The sequence below is a fragment of the Pipistrellus kuhlii genome, unplaced genomic scaffold (genome assembly GCF_014108245.1).
Source record: "Pipistrellus kuhlii isolate mPipKuh1 unplaced genomic scaffold, mPipKuh1.p scaffold_m20_p_7, whole genome shotgun sequence".
NCBI classification, from domain to species: domain Eukaryota; kingdom Metazoa; phylum Chordata; class Mammalia; order Chiroptera; family Vespertilionidae; genus Pipistrellus; species Pipistrellus kuhlii.
Window position 1 is genome coordinate 12,293,070 of NW_023425573.1, and position 17,540 is coordinate 12,310,609.

General features: G+C 49.5%; 1 protein-coding gene across 3 annotated transcripts in view; it reads left to right on the plus strand.

The window, feature by feature from the left end:
* Window positions 1-17,540, plus strand: part of SATB2 (SATB homeobox 2) — a 168,558-nt gene that overhangs the window by 11,790 nt on the left and 139,228 nt on the right. For all 3 annotated transcript variants that reach the window (XM_036421737.2, XM_036421742.2, XM_036421743.2), the window contains one exon: window positions 15,383-15,559. In XM_036421737.2, the coding sequence (XP_036277630.1) occupies window positions 15,383-15,559 (177 nt within the window). The remainder of the gene's footprint in view (window positions 1-15,382; window positions 15,560-17,540) is intronic.

The window sequence follows — 17,540 nt, forward strand, 5'->3', positions numbered from 1 at the left end:
TGGCTCTGACGTTGTGGGGTAGGAAGAGTGCGGGAAGTGCTGAATGCTAAGTGTGATTGCTTCCGGTGGTATCGGTGGTATCACCAGTGGCTGGTGTGGAAGGCACTTTTAGTTCTGCCCCTGACAAGTTCCCTTCTCTTTGGAACGGAGAACTGTCTCACCACCGTGGGTTAGTGGACGGCAGCCTGACTTAACAAGCACGACCAGAACATGGAGGGGGAACACTGCCGTTCCTGAAGAAGCTGCGTTTCCCGTCAGCCTGGGGGGCTGTGTCCTCGGAGGGTGCCAGGGACCGAAGCTGCCCAGGTGTGAGAGGCAGCCACACAGGCTCTCATCAACGCAGGTGCCTTCCAAAGAGGGGCTCCCTGTTTTTCATAGGAACAGTTTGAGTTTCCTTATATTGAGCACAGATACCTTTTTCTTTTCTTTTAAAAACGTCTTTCATTGTCTTTGTGTTTGGCTGGGAAGTCAATGTATCAGGATATGCATGTTGCTGTTTTTTTTTTTAATAACTTTAGAATAAGATGGATTTTCAAGCCTCCTTCCATATTAAAATTGGATACTATTACTGTACATGTTCCAATTATTGATACATGGAAGAGAAGGCAAAATTGCTAGCTTTGTAAGAAAATTCTTCAAATAGCAGTGTTTTCAAAATATTTTGGGGAGGGCGGGGTTCACAGAACAAGAACTTTCCTTTGTCACAATCCGAAGACACTCAGAGAGCAGCAGGATCCGTGCCCCCCCGAGTGCCGCAGTAAAAGGAAACGGCCTGCCTTGCGAGGCAGGCAGGGGAGAGTGTATGTCGTTCTGGACCCATTTCCCGAGCAGTGATCGGAAACAGATTACAATAACAATTATACCGTGGGAAGATGCAATATCCATTTCTGCTTTAATTGAGTGACGGAATAATGAAAACATCATTAGGAAGAATGAGGTGGGCCTGTCACACAGCACACACACGTCTCGTCCTGAGGAAGATGCAGGGTAACCCAAGTGCTTTGCCCGGACCCTGCCGGGCTTTTCCCTAGAGCTGTCTGGGGGAGCACCCGTCGTTCCTCCCTGGGAAGGCCGGAGCGCAGCGCTAGGGGGCGGCTGCGCGGGAGATAGTAAACGTGCTCGCTGACTGCCCAGCCGGAGGGGCAAGGTGGCTGAGCATCAGCCTGTGAACCAGGAGGTCACGGTTGGATTCCCGGTCAGGGCACATGGCCAGCGTGCAGGCTCAGGTCCCCAGTGTGGAGCCTGCAGGAGGCAGCCCATTGATAGTTTTCTCTCTCATCATTGATGTTTCTCTCTTTCTTTCACTCTCCCTTCCTCTCTGAAATCAATTAAACATATACATACATATACATACATATATATATGCACAGTGCTCTCTGATTTTTGTCTTCATATACAGTGTGAGAAGGGATATCGTATTTTCTTTTATTCTACCTGAGGTGTACCTATCTCCTTCCTTTTTTTTTTTTTTAACTGTCGTCAATGGAAGTCAGAAGTGATGAATGCCCCTCTTGTCATAGCGCCCTGCCCGGAACGGTTAGGTGTGGGCCTGTTGCTCCTCCTTCTCTGGACGCCATCACCAGGCTGACGGGGAGGGAGAGAGTGAAGCTGGAAAACGAACACCCTTATCACTTCTCTGCACACTTGGGGAGAAGTTTCCACGTGCACTAGCCCCTGACACTCCCGCAGGCACACAGACTCTCTGGCTTCCATCGGCAATGCCTGGGACCATGGGATCCAGGCTCCCCCACGTTGCTGAGCCCCCAGCCTCCTGGCCTGGGGTGGGAGGGGAGCTCTCAGCAATGTGGAGGCAGCCCCACGGCCCCAGGCCCCGGCCCACACCAGCGGCCAGTGCCCTCTCCCCGGAGGCTGGGCTTCTCTGTTCCTGGACTCTGAGGGCCGGAAGCTTGGACGATGACAGTGGCATGAGCCCAGGCGTGGAGTTAGCAGACCTCAGACAGTGCCCGCGACCTGGGCAGCAGGAGCCTGGCCTGGAGTCTGTTGACTGTTCTGGAGAAGAGGGCTGTCCTCCGTGGCCCAGAGTGGTCTGGGGGTCAGTATTAAAAAAGCTTTCTGAGAGGAAAGGAATAGGAGAGGCAGGGAACCCCTCCCAGTGGGGGTCTCCGAGTCCCACCCTGTCCCGCACATCCTCCACCTCCCAGTGGAATTTACATCAAACAGCTCTAGAGGCTTAAAACATGGAGTTCAGAGAGCCCCCTTAATGGTGTTTTCATTACAGACTTTTGTCCGCAAAGGGTTTTTCAGGTCCAACATGTACATAGCCCAGCAGCGTTGACGAATGCCATGAGCTTTAAGGGTCGCTTAGTGGTTCTGTTTTCTCTGGACCTTATAATTTAAACCTAAACATTAATTCCGGGTGGAACTTGGCAAAGCGTCTTCTTGCCTCGGAGGGGATTTTTGTTCTACAATAAAAGCATTTTTTTTTTTTCTTCATACAGTCACCTTCTCCATGTCTCCCCTCCTCCCAGTAAATAGCAGCTAAATAGTCAAATGTTTTAAAAGGGCTTATTTAGTTCAAAAGAGGGAGTGATTATTTTAGGTGAATTTAGCAATTTTCCATTCGTTCACATTGCAAGCTAGTGTTTCTGATATGAACAAGCAAGATCTGTGAGGCTGATAATGCAATGAAAATATTTTTCCTCTCTTTTTCGCTCTCTGTCTCTCATATACTGAAGTCATGTGGTAACTTTTTTTTTAAATTAAAATTATATTTCATGACCCTTGAAACTTATAAATCAGTTGCTTGTCTTCTTCATTAGAAGCCCAGAGACATACACCATTAGTTTACATCAACCGGAATTATAATGTTGTCTAGAAGGAAAGGCATTGAATCTCACTTTTAAGTAATAAAGTGACTGTATTTCCCAGTATTTGTTATTTTGGAAAACATAACTCAAGGGTTCTTTTTTTTTAAATTGATTATGGTATCACATAATTGTCCTTATTCCCCCATTCCCATCCCAAACCCCTCCTCACGTATGCTCCCACCCCCCTGTTGTCCATGACCACTGGTTAGGCTTACATGCATGCATACAAGTCCTTTGGTTGATCTCTCCCTCACCTCGCCCTCCCCTACCTTCCCTCTGAGGTTTGACAGTCTGATCGATGCTTCCCTGTCTCCGGGTCTGTTTTTGTTCATGAGTTTATGTTGTTCATTACTACACCAGAATTCTTAAAATGATATTTTCTATATGTCGGTGTTGCGTTCAAGTTAAACTACTATAGGAATCGGATGACAAGGTCATTGTGAATTTAAGAAACAAGTGCAGAAGCCCAGCAATGACAGAGTGCCTTTGATCCCCAGAAGGTGTTGAGAATGCTGGGGAGAGGCACCTTCCTGGGGAAAGGCGTCCATGGAGGGTGGGGCTGAGCGTGGGTACCCCCCAAGCTTTGTCCTCTAGGTGGGCAGAGGTGGTGTTAGGAGACTCACCCCCATCCTTTAACTATTGAGGAGCAAGCTGTCCTCTGAAAGGGAAGCTATTACACGTTTAAGACCCAAGTAAATGTGTAATGTGACGGGTAAATAAGGTGATCCTGATCTCTTTTTTTTTTTTCTTTTCAAATGAATCGCCAGGTAACAGCCAGAGAAACGAGCTCTGTTTACAGGCCCATTCATATAGCCAGTGTGAGCCTTAAGCGCATTTTTACGGCGAACTTATAAATCTCCCTACACTGGAGCTCACCACGGAACGCCTGCCAACCCTGTCACAAAGGGCCATTCGTTCCCCAGGGAGTTTCAGGAGGAACAAGAAGGGCAGGCAAACGCTGCGACTCCAGGAAGAGCCTTCTGTGGCACGCGTATTTTTTTTAATTTCCCCCCGCTGTGGCCCGACCGTCTGGGGACCCACCTGCGCGCTCAGGGTGGGTGCCGCGCGTTCCCCCGTGGAAACCCACAGAATCCCAATTAGCACGGGGTCGGGGCATAAAGGCACCTCTTTTCACACCGTTCCAAGTGGTTAGTGGAAAACAAGCTGCAAAGTAATTCCCTTTGGCCCCCCAATAAAAAGATTTATGGCAACATAATTCTCAGCTTCATAATGGGGCTGTTGTAGGGTTGTGTTTGATATTTATAAGTCTGAAATGCAGTCCATGTACCCAAACTGAGCATTTATTGTAAACAAGTTCACTGCCAAGAGCTTATAGGCTGTCAAACACGATTAGAGGGGAGATGGATGCCGGGCTTGGAGGCGGCCCTTTCTGAGCGGGGAGCGCCCCGGGATGTGCCCTCTTCCTGCAATGAGACCCCTCCAGGCTGGCTGGCTAGCGGGCTGCCTCTCGTGTATACAACGCACACAGGCCTGCTCTTTGAAACACGTATCTGCTTGTAATCCTGCATCTGTTACCAAACTAAAGAAATGAACGTAGGCGCCTGGAGACTGTGAGGCATAGCTTCTTTGACCATCGTCATCCGGATCTGGGCCCAGAGGGTGCTAAGATAAAAGAGCCCCTGCCACCTGGACATCAGAGGGCTGCACCACACCCGTCCTCGAGTTCACACCCAAGCCTGCCTTATACCCACAAAGCCACCCACCCCTGCCTCCTAATGTGGAGTTGTTTTTGTTTGTTTTTGGTCTTTTTTTTTTTGGTCTTGTTTTGTTTTGTTTTTTACAGTTTAATTCTAGTTTATTTTTTTTTTAATTTCTTTATAGATTATGGTGTCACATAATTGTCCTCATTCCCCCATTCCCATCCCAAACCCCTCCCCATGGATGTCCCCACCCCCTGTTGTCCATACCACGGGTTAGGCTTATATGCATGCACACAAGTCCTTTGGTTGATCTCTCCCCTTTGTCCCCGCCGTTTGAAAGGAGCCTCTGACCTGTCTCTCTGCTTGAGAGTTGAGATCTGTCTTGAAACAGTTGCCTTCGTGGCTCAGAAATTATGAGAGGGAAGGATTTATGAATCCAGAGCATCTGCGAGGAGTGAAATCTTTTTCAGATTGAGATGTTTTATATCTGGAATTACGCCCAAGTTTAAAATGATGGAGTGCTTTTCCAGGGCCTTATTGTTTTCTTTAAGGAAGGTAGAAACTTATTTTTTTTCCTTGATATTTAGATTTTATTAATAATTAATTTTTTTTCAGGAAACCGGTCACTTTGGGCTTTGGTGACACTTCTCAAAGAATAACACTCCTGTGGCTGGCTGGTTTCCTTTAGATAATGTCAAGGGCGACTATAAGATTTCCACTGAGTTTATACCCAGTGGCTTAAGAGGTTTCTTAGGTTATTTTAATACTAAATTTAGCATTTCCTTTTGGAACCTATAGACATTATAGAGTGGATGTCTTCAAATGAAAAAAGGAATTACATTCGCTTTCTCTGCTCTGTTTTTCTTGGCTAAGCAATTGCTATAGATTACGCAGATACACACACACACACACACACACACACACACACACACACGTAACGCACCTTGGAGTCCATCTGTGGGCACCAGGCTCTCCCCAGCCTGTGAGCTGGGTTTATTAACTTCCTCTCAGTCACAACAATAATACCCTTCGTATTGCCATCCGAGGTCCCCGTGTGCCCTGAGGGGACTGCAGGGCACCCTGCTCTTCTCTGTCTGCTGTCTCCTCTTTCCTTTTCTCCTGCTGGCAGCCAGGCGAAGGGCTCTGGCGGAGGCATTGGTGAGGGGCCCCCACGAGAGTGGCTCCTGGGGCCGGGGAGGGTGGCCATGGCCGCCCCGCCCTCCCAGCTCAGCATTGTCAGCCTGCATTCCGCGCGCAGGGATGACATTCACACGTCTGTCTGTCACACACCCCTGCCTGCTTTCCTGTATGAACCCTAAGCACAGCCAGTGAGCTATCCTTTTGTAAGGGAGAGATCCTTTTATCTTCCACGATAAAAACTTTACCTTTTCCGGGTTTTATTTGATAAAAGGAAAAAAAAAAAATCTCTCCACTCTCGTATGATTTCCTTTGGGACTTTGCACCGGTGTTTGAGCTCAGTTTTTAATAATTTTGGCGAGTTAAGCTCCCCAAAGAAAACACGCGTGTGCTGGGAAATATCCCCACCAGAAGCCGGGGTAGTCTTGTCTTATTGGCAGCGAGCGCTTGATCCCGTTATTAATTCCAGAGAACCTCGGTACAGCCAACCTTTCCGTAACGCCACACGAATCAAGGGCTTTCCATTTTAATGGTTCAATTAGGTAAAATAACATGTAGGTGGAGTTCAGAACCCGAGGTGATGAAGCAAATGATTGCATGAAGACGATTTTACCGGCTCCTTTTGGACATACGGGACTCCGATTTGCAAATTGCTTTCCCAGAGAGGATAATGAGAATGAGGCGAGTGGCAAATGCATCTTCGCTTAAATATGATTCAAAAAGCTATCCTCTGAGAAAGCTCTAGAGTAAAATTTTGACGTAATGGAGGACGGAGGACAGAACCCTGAGGTGGATGAATTTTAGGGTACAGTCCCACTTAACATGCTGTTGAGTCTCCAGACACTTAAGACCGTCTTCGTCAGTAACCCACTGTGAAAGGAACCCCCTAAATTCAGTGAAACAATGTGCCGCACGGGTGAACTTTCTTCTGATACACAAACTTGCATATTCTACTCTTTTTTCCTTAAAAACATTAAAAACAAAACAAAACATGGGATCAGTAAACGTTTTGTCTCGCTCTGTGGTTATTAAACTTAGAATAAATGCTGCCGTCCTGCCATGCCGGTCTTGGGTGGGCCTGCAGGGACGCCCCCCGGGGCCCAGGGGTGCAGAGTCACGGGGTACAGTTCTTCGGCCCTGGAGTCACACACCAGTGACTGCCATGCCTTCCCGGTGGTAAGCCGACAGGTTCCGTCACCCGTGGTCGTGCACAGCCCTGGGGTGTGGTGTGCTCCCCCCGAGAACGTGGGGCGACTCCTGAGCTCACTGTGGGGGTCCTTTCAGGATGGATTTCCTGTCTGCTGCTGCTGGATGCAGGGCCGTGGACTAGCTCAGCTGCTGGGGTGTCACTGGGACGAACAGCGCTGATACCCGCTATTTGTCAGTGTGCTATGCCTGTCCAGCCAGGTGAGCACTGGTTCCCTGGGGCCAGCATTCACTGCGGGCCACTGTAGGGTAGCTCGGGTGTGGGGAGAGGGGGGACGGAAGGAGACTCACCTGAGGCCAGCTGATGGGGGAGGAGGGGCGGCGGCCCCGCCAATGGCTTAGTGGGCATGTCTGTCCTCAGGGCCTCAGTGCCTCGGCTCAGGCGCGCTGCGGCCCAGCGCCCGGTGTGGCCCAGGCACACGCGGTGCCTCCCGTGGCCTGCGGAATGCCACTGTGCCAATTGCCAGGCCCCCCCGGCTCCTGCCACCACGTGTCCGAACCGGAGAGGATTGCCAGGTGGAGCGGTGATCTCAGCCTGAATGGGTCTGGAGTCATATTTCTGGAACTCCAGCTCTTGCTTCTCTGCCACCCTCACCCCAATCTGAGACTTCCGGGTAACAAGGGAGAAGAGGCCAGAGTTCACCCGCCGGCCCCAATCCTCGGTCTACTTTTGTTCTCATCTTCCAACGTTAGGATCTGCCTCAGGGTCTGAAAGGGAGCTTCCGGTTTTAGTAGAGGGAACTCGGAGGATAAAATATTTCTTGATCATATCCCCTCTGCACCCCTCCTCCCCTTCCAAGGAGCCTTCCTGTGGAAGCTTTCCTGCAGAAGCTCTGGTTGGAGGTCTGCTCTGGAGGTACAGGCCGCTGGGGCGCGGAGGAGCAGGAATCTGATTTCTGCACCTCCAGCTCATCTGTCCCTTTGAGGGCTGATTAGGCAGAACGCCCCTTCCCCATCTTCTTAGGATCGCCTGTTCCTCCACCTGGGAGCCACCCAGGCCGTCAGCTGTCCCGCCTCTGCCTCTGTGCCTGCCTCCTCCCGGGTAAGAGGGAAACAGGAGATCACGGCACAAACGAGGGAACCACTCCTCATGGAATCTGTGGTTCCCAAGCAGAGGAGACTGGTCCACCTGTGGGGGGCTCCCTAGTCCCCTAAAGGGTGTTCTCCCCCATCCCAAGACTGGCTATGACATGTCCTTATCTCATGGCCTGAAGTTCTGTTCATCGGCAGCTGATGGGGGTACCGTGTGTTTCTGTTTACAATATGGCTCAGGGGACTCAGGCGCCCCTCAGGCCTGACAGTGAGGGTTAGGTTCTTTATCTCTGGAAGCTGGAGCTCAGCCCCTGGGGGAACGGTGGCCGGAGGGGACCGTGGAATGTGGCACTGCTGGCTGCCCTGGCTCCGGAGGGAGGCCCGGTGCCTGGGAGAGGACAGCAGGCAGACAAGGGGAGTAGGACAGATCCATTGTGTCCATTGGGAAATGTTGGCTGGGACCCTGGGCGGTAGAGGGGGGGAGAGGGGCGGGGATATGAGGGACACCAACCGTATTTTCTTTTCTGTCTTTGGTTGCAATTCTTGGTGCTCACACTTACTTCCATTGTTGGAAGGAAGTGTCTAGAGCACTTGTGTCAAACACAAGGCCCGCGGGCCAAATCCGTCCCGCCAGGCCTTGCAATGTGGCCCGCACCGCGCTGTCATCACTGCATTCCGCTGCGTTTCCATCACAATGACAGTTTATGACTGTTCAGTAAACCAGCGTTTTTCAACTGCTGTTCCTGTGCCGCGAGATGTTGCCTGGTGTGCCGTAGGTGCAGACAAGACAAGAATTTTATAATTTTTCACTATTTTGTTTACTTAATATTTCATAATAAAGTAATTATAAAATACTTTCTTTGTGTTTATTTGATTCCTATTCAAGAGAATTACTTTATATATAGTCAATATAGGCACAGAGTTAAATTTTTTAACATTTTCTAATGGTGGTGTGCCTCGTGATTTTTTTCATGAAACAAGTGTGCCTTTGCCCAAAAAAGGTTGAAAAACACTGCAGTAAACCATTCGGCCCGCGATTTAGGCTGGATTTTAGATTTTGGCCCCTTCTCTGATTGAGTTCGACACCCCTAGTCTAGAGGTTAATATTGGCAAGTTATTTCTCTTGTTGTCTGGGTGAACATGACTGTGTGTGTGTGTGTGTGTGTGTGTGTGTGTGTGTGTGAGAGAGAGAGAGAGAGAGAGAGAGAGAGAGAGAGAAAGAGAGAGAGAGAGAGAGAGAGGTGTTAGATAGCAAGTAAGGAGTTGTTTTGCTTTTTTTCCAGTAAATTTGCAATAAGAAATGATAGCTGCTATCTTCCCTCCCTTCTCTGCCAGCCCCTGAAGACCCCGTATGACACACTCGATTTACTTGGTGGGACTGTGGTGTGTAGGGGTCTGTGATTTATTGATAGTGGGGCTAGCTGAGTGTGGTGCTTCACTGCAGGTTCGGTTTTATGCAAAGAGCAGGCAGGGAAGCTCTGCCCTGAAGCCTCTGGAATCTTCCCTTAGCCCTGGGACCTCCTCAGGCGATAGAACCAGAAGTACTGGCAGCCCCATGGGAGGGGCGGGCCTTCTCCCAGCAGGAGCCCTTGGAAAGGGGAGGAGAAGGGCTACTCTCCCTTCATCTCAGACTGGCTCCTGACATTCCAGCGGCAGGTCCACGCCTGCTTACGGGTGGACCCAGGATCCAAGGGGCCGGGTAGGAGGCTGGAGACCATGCTCACCCACATCAGAGTGTGGCCCTGGATGGGAGCCTTTCTTTGCCTGTGAGGGACTGAGGTTGGGGGCCGGGTTTGGTTCCTCCTCTGCACCTGGCCCACTGCTGGCCTGTGGCAGGCCCTGAGAAGGCGAAGGCGCTGACAAGCAGCGCAGGTCACCCCTGGACACAGCCAGCGGGGCGGGGCCCTTTCCTAAAAGGCCAGGCCTGAGGAGCTCTGTGGGTGGGGGCTTGGGAGTTATTTTTTGACCCCCAAGAGAGCAGACTGCTGGGGGCTTAGAGTTGGCTAGCCTGAACTGCTCTTCTTTTGCCTCCCTGGGTTTCTTTGGGCATGTTCCTTAGTTTCTCAGAGTATTGATTTCAGAGAGGAAGGGAGAGGGAGAGGGAGAGGGAGAGAGAGAGAGAGAGAAACATCGGTGATGAGAGAGAACCATTGATTGGCTGCCTCCTGCGTGCCCCCCACTGAGGATGGAGCCCACCATCCGTGCATGAACCCTCCCTGGGAATCTAACCTTGACCTCCTGGCTCGTAGGTTGACACTCAACCACTGAGCCACCCCCGCTGGGCAGTTTCTCAGTTTCAGTGGCCTCCTTTATTAGAGGAGAGTAAGAATCACCCTCTCCCCGGTCCCCGTGGGGAGGAAACATGGGAGAGTGCTCATGAGTTAGGAGCTGCCATGCAGAGCAGAGGTTGCTTTGTGTCCTAACTCGCGTGGAAGGCGTGGAATCCGGCGTCTGCTGGGCCTTCCTGCGTTGTTCATGGCGAGGCCGGACACCCCGAGTGCTGAGGAATGCCTGCTCCTCAGGCCTTTTCATTGCAGGGTCGTGGTATTTCTGGGGCGCTGTCATTGTTCTTTAAAACGAAGGAGCGGGAAAAAGCCTCTCCCTGTGAGAGGAGCGGGATTAACAGAGTTAGGAATGCAGGAGCCTGCAGTTCGCTGGCTGATCCAGAGAAGACATCACGCGTGCTCGATTTCGGGTTTCACCCACAGGACATCTGCCTGCAGGCCTCCCACGACCTGGAACACAGGCATGATGGCTGAGGAGCCTTCAGAAGTGCCCGTGACAGTCCTTCCATTTCCTAACCTCCAGTTTCTCATGAATTTATCCTGTGTCAGGAAGCCATCGTATATGCTGGTGTTGGGCAGATTGCTTAGAGCAGCTCTGTCTGGTAGGAAAAAAAAATAAAAAAAAAAATATATATATATATATGAGATACACATGCAATTTTAAATATTCTAGTAGCTTTATTTATTTGTTTTTAATATATATATATATTTAATTGATTTCAGAGAGGAAGGGAGAGAGAGATGGAAACATCAGTGATGAGAGAGAATCATTGATCGGCTGCCTCCTGGACGCCCCACAATGGGAATTGAGCCCGCAACCTGGGCTTGTGCGTTGACCGGGAATTGAACCGTGACCTTCTGGTTCATAGATTGAAGCTCAGCTACTACTAAGCCAGGCTAGCCAGGCTCCAGTAGCTTTATTAAAAAAAAAAAAATGTTAAAGAAACAAGTGCAAGTTAATCTAATAATATTTTATTTTGAATATTCTATATCAGTTAATTTTAGTTATTCATGGTGCACTTATTTTTTGCTACTAAATCATTGAAACTGAGTGTGTGTTTTATACTTATAGTGCATCTCAGTTCAGGACTAGCCCTGTTTTGAGTGCTGAGCGGCCACACGTGTATTGGAGAGGCAGTTTTCAAGTGTGGTGCTTTTACCACCTTTACCATTTGGCTATTGGGCACATTGAACCTTTAGGCCATTATTATTGGCATCTTATAAAATCTGGCTACTCAATGATTATTTGTAATATTTTTATTACGAAGCAATGCTTTTCAGTAAGTATCCTGAGTATTGATTAGGGGACTCTGAAAAAAAAATTATTGGTCTCTCTCCATACATTTCTCTCCATAAAATGTATGAATGCTGATTTTGAAAAGAAGGAAAGCAGATGGCTCCCAGGGTTTGAGGGCTGTCAGACCCTTTAACCAGGCCGCACTGTGTATTCCTCACGGCGGCTCTGGGATGTGGATATTACCGCTTGCATTTTGCTGGGAGGAATTTGAGGTCGAATACATGATTTACAGTCATTCTCTTAGGGAAGGGGGGACAGTGCCCGGATTTGATTCTGGGTTTGCCTGCATCCTGACTCTGAGCTTAGTCACCCCATCCTCAGCCACCTCCCTCCAGGTCTCCGTGCTCGTGGCCGGGCAGCTCTTTCTCATCACACGCCCCTCAGAAGTCAGGCCGCAATGGCAGCGGCACTTTGGGCAGCACCAGTACTGACAGTTGGGAAAGCATTTTTCTGGGAGAGAGCACCTCCCGCTTATCTGGCCTCTATGACAACAGCATTCACCATGCAGCCCCGACGGCAGAACCACGTGTGGCTTTTTCCGATGGCCGTGGCTCTGTGCCTTCTCCTGCATTACACTCCCGGCTCCCTCCCCTCCCACAACTGTAAAAGGCTTAGCGAGGCTTCCGATCAAAGGCTCAAAGGTCTCCCTGATCATCTGGAAATGGGTCCGTGCTGCAGGCAGGAAACAGGCATGTGCTCTGGACTTGGGGCTGGGGAGCAAGGGCTGCTTTCCCTCCGTGGTTATTTCTAACTCTGGTTGTCAGAGCATTTGGGTTTTACACGGCTCTTCTCTCTCTTCTCTCATCCGACTTCTCTTGTGATTTCCCCCGTTCTTCATTCATGTTTGGAAGTGCTTTCCAAAGAGTCTCTGTATTTTCATCTGCTGCCACTTTTTCCTTTTTTCTTTCTTTTTTCTCATTTTGCCTGGAGAGAGGGAGAGAGTGTGTGTGTGTGTAGGGGGGCGGGCAGAGGGGGGCAGAGAAAGCAAACGGATAAAGCACCTTCTTTTGGAATACATTCGTACACATTCCTTTAGCATCTCCCCAACCCCCACAGAGTTGCTTCCAAAGGCTTTCAGAACCTGGACGCTAATGTTCTTCTTCCCCACAACTGACCTCGATTGTACTGTTTTTCATCTCTCTTGTCACTGTCCCTGGGAACGGATTTTGTTTTTCCTGTTGCCCCCTCCTTTTGTAAGGGTTGTACCTCATTGCAAAAATTTCATAACTGTTTGAAATCCTAGAGAAGAGGTACATTTTTCTAGGGATCAAATACAACCTGTTTATGATTTTCTTTGGTATCTCATACCTAGGGACTTACTTCAGAACACATTTATTATCGCACCCTTCTGGTTAATATTGTGTTATTTTATACATTACCTCAAAGCCCTTGCTTTTTTCTTCCTAACAAAGTAGGGGATGCCTGTCAGGAATGGGTGTTTGCTCTTTGATTCCGAGGGGTTATGGTTATCATGTCAGACAGCAACTGCTTCCTCCAATCACTGAACTAAAATGTTTGGGAGGGATTTTGGTCACTGACACTTCATGGAGTAGACCCCTGTGCTACCTTGCTGTATTTCATATTGAGCTCATTGAACTATGAATACCGTATTTAAGAATTAATAGGGTCTTAAGTTTTCTCCATCGACCCTGCACTTGAGGAGGATTTATGGTTCCTGAGGAATGGCTCCGTAATAGGTCCCCGAGCCCCTGGACTGACGGGAAGGTGTTCTCTGTGACACTCAGGTTTGGCATTAGGAACTGCACCTGGATTGTCAGCATCGAGACTCATGTACACGCAGGTGTCAGTGGAGAGGTGGCTCATGGCACCCCTGCCGACATGGCCCTATGTGTGCATGTTTTATATTGAAATCTTTAAAAGTAGAAATCCACCTGCTTCCTCAGACAGAGCGTAGGTACCCGTATGTGAGAGCTAAAAGGTCCAAAGGGGGGCTGCTCCCTGCCGGGGGAGCCCCTCAGGAGGGGGTCCTATAAAATGCTGTTATTCTTGCTTCAGAAGATTTTACAGCCACTGCAACTGCATGGAGGGCAGCAGCCAATCAGACTTGCTCTCACTTGTCTTCCTGGTGCCATGGGGGACACCTGGCACCCAGTAGGTGCTCAGGGAATACACATGGGATACCTGAATGAGATAGTTGGGGGGAAATCTAATTTTTACTATTCATTTTTACGTCTTCCTTACATTTGGGAATACACTGGGCATAAAGAAATAAATAAGCATTTCTTTAAAGATGTATTTTGTAAGGCACCCCGTGGCTGCATTCTCTAATTTGTCCAGAACCTTCAGTCTGCTCCATCCTTATTTCCTCCTTCCCATAAGTCACCCATCGATGGTGCCTTCAGTCTGAGCAGTGCCAGTGCTTTGCTATGTCCAGAGCAGAACCTGAGTCAGAGATGATGCGGTGTGACCTGTTAGACTCTAGAGTGTTGTGCCGGCTTAATACCGATTACCACGATCCCTAATGATAGCAGCTCCTAATGAGTGTTATTACTGTTAATAAGGATTGCACTTAATAATGACACCCAATACTTAGTATCTTTAATAATAATAATTAGCACCTGGGAACCAGTCGTGCCTTTATATTATCTTCAGAACAAAAACCTGTGAGCTGGAGTGTCTGCTGCCTCCTTCTCTGTCCAGATGGGCGTGAGTCAGGCTGCCCGGGTCCGGCCACATTGAATCTTTGAATACTGCTTTGTGGTTTTGATGTGATCCATTCATTAAAAAAAAAAAAAAAAAAAAAAAAAGAAGAAAAAAAAAGGCACAGCATGGTGCAGAGGGGTCCTCTTCAGAGGGAGGGGCCTTCACAGAGACACGCACCCTCATCCCCCCCTCCGCCTGCCCCCCATCCTTCGGAACTTTGGATCTTCTTGCACAAAATGAAGACCAGAGCCCATTGTGAGCCCGTCACATCCCCATCGGTGCAGGTCCCATGGGACAGAGTCCGTGCTTATTGCTTGTATGCTGGTGAAACGTCGATCTTCTCATGCCTTGGCTATGTTTAGATTCAAACTCCTGTACAACTTTATTTTATTTTATTTTATTTTTTTAAATAAAAAAAACACAGTGTATAAAAATCTTTGGCAAATTAAGCATTTTTTAGCATTTCACACTTCGATACAAAGCAGAGAAATATTTCAGTGACAACAGATTTCAACAGATTTTTTAACGAGGCTAATTTGCTTTATTCTTTGGGGGAGTTTACTTCTTTTCTCCGAAAACACAAGGAGAGACAGTCCCCCTCCCAGGGGTCATGGGTGTAGGCGGATAAAAATCGTAATATTAAAGAAGACAGAGTTTTTTCATTCCGATGAATATGGTGGCCTGAGCTCACCATCCGTCCAGGCGTTCAGGGACGGGTTATTGCAGGCTCACGGATGGCCTATTTATCAGGATTTAGAAACGTAAGATAGACAGGAGAAGCGGCTCTTCCACGCCTTTTGAGGTTCTGGTACAGGGTCACACCATGGCACAGGCCCTGAAGTCCAGCCTACTGTCCTACTGGGAAATGTACAGCCCTCTCCGACCAATGCAGATCTGACCTGGAAATACTCATCCTGATGGATAGTTAATGATAAAACCATGGACTGGAAGGGGAAGGGTATATGGGGGGGGGGGGCCCACAGGCCACCGCCTGGACCTCACCTGTGTGCCACCTGGGAACTCGGGTGCGGCCCTCCACTTAATGACTAGCATCGGAGGCCCCTGCCATGGCCGGGGCAGGCTGGCCGGGCCTGAGGGCAATAAAGGAGGGAGGACAGCTCTCCCATTAGGCCCACCTGACGAGAGGCTTGTGCAATCTAAACCCTCACGGGTCACAGATGAGTGGCTTTTACGACTGTCGTCTCTTCCCTGGCGGTGACCGAGCTGCGCCCGGTAATGTTTGCGTTCTGCTCTTGCCCCGTGTCCCCCCAGGGCTGATGATTCCTGTCTTCTGCGTGGTGGAGCAGTTGGACGGCTCTCTCGAATATGACAACAGAGAAGAACACGCCGAGTTCGTGCTGGTTCGGAAGGACGTGCTCTTCAGCCAGCTGGTGGAGACAGCGCTGCTGGCCCTGGGCTACTCCCACAGCTCCGCGGCCCAGGCCCAAGGTACGGTCCTCCGCCCTCGGCCGCATGCCTCTGCCGTGCTGGTGCGCAGAAGGGCGTGTTCCCGGAGTCATTCTCCCAACAAGGATTGGGGGAGGATGGATGGTCCAATGGAGCATCTTGCTCAAGCAGTGAGCAGCAGAATACTTTGCGCAAAGCCTTTTCTAAAAAAAAATTAAAAAATGTATTTTTATTGATTTCAGAAAGGAAGGGAGAGGGAGAGAGAAGCATCAGTGATGAGAGAGAATCATGAATCGGCTGCCTCCTGCACTCCCCACACTGGGGGTCTAGCCTGCAACCCGGGCCTGTGCCCTGACCGGGAATCGAACTGTGACCTTCCGGTTCATAGGTCGGCGCCCAATCCCTGAGCCACGCTTGGCAGTGGAGTCTCATGTTCTGGTTGCGTTAGGAAAGATTGGACCAGCACCTCAAGTGCCCCCCAAATCGCCTTGCATTTCAAATGGATCCCCCCACGGTGCTTCTGATGGTTTGTTTTTCATTGATAACTGCGGTATTTCCCCGAAGTCCCCAAGATGGGTATGTTTTTGAGTTGGGATTGAGGCGTTTCATCCCTAACTTGCTAAACTTTAGCACACGATTTATAAGCGCTCATTTAAAAAAAAAATGTGTTTACTGCAACTTCCGCACTTTATAATCAGCTTTTCATTAAATAGGCAAAAAATGGATGCATCTGATTTTTGTGTCTTTGAATACTGCTTTGTGGTTTTGATGTGATCCATTCATTAAAAAAAAAAAAAAAAGAAGAAGAAGAAAAAAAGAAACCTCAGAGTTATTGTGATCAATCCCTCTTACCTATTTAATTGGGTATTGGAACGGCATCGGGATTTCAGCGTGCGTGCGGCGCCCATTGTTCTCCTGCCAAAGGACACACAGAGCAAACAACAACAAAAACAGCCCCAACCTTGAAGAATAGAAAAAAAAATTTTTTTGACTCGATGGAATGCTTATCCTTGTTTTCCAGCTGAAATGACTGAGTTGCATAGTTTATGACAATAGTTACAACTAGAGGAGAGAAACCTGGGACTGAGGGGTTTTGCTTTCTATCCCAGTTTCCTACGTCTGCTCCTGTCGATGGCCATCTTCACCGTGTGGATGTGCCAGGGGCCTTTGCTGTTTTGCGGATGAGTTCCCCTTCTAGAAATCCCTAAGAACTGTCAGTCAGAACATCTATTTGTTCCGATAAGGACACCAGGGGAGGTGGAGCTGTCTGTGCAGAGTAACAAATAGGGTGACCGAGGACACGGGGTTTCAATGCTCAAGCTCTGGACCCTGATTTTGTAAGCTGATCATTTATCACCTTAAAAAATGCTGTCATGAAGTATCTGAATTCTCAGTTCTACCAAGATAACCACCCCTCTGGAAACAGGGGGGTCCAGGAGATCGGACTCCTGTGAGCCCAAGTGCCTTCCGAACCCCACCTGGAGCGCCAGGCAGGCCGCTGCCGCCTACAGAGCATGGTGGCACCCACTGCTCCGCCTACAGCCCATCCTGGCGTCCGCTGCTGTCCCAGCAGCTCAGGGAAGGAGGGTCCGGCTCCTTTCCCTGAGGGCCTTCCTTCTGGTGGGAAGGATTCAGGAGGTGATCGCCAGCAAATTGCCCGCCGGCAGCACGCTTTCGTTCCACGCTATGGAATAAAGGGTTCGCCCCTCCTCCCCCCGCTCAACGTTTCATGCCATTTTAGGGATATTTCTCTCTGAATGTAAAGGTCATTGTCTCCCACTGCTTGCATCCTGGCGTGCCAGCTTCCTGCCTGACAGGCTATCCATCTCCGTTAGCAGGCTGCTCAGTGCGCCGTGAGCCCACATGTGGAGCGCGCAGCGCTAAGTGGCCGAGATTCGCTTTTTGGCACGGGCCCCGGGAAGGGGCGCAGGAAGTGTGCACTGGGCAGCCACGCCGTTCCGCCCAGTGGTGCGGACGAGAGCCCTGCACACACACACACACACACACACACACACACACAGCC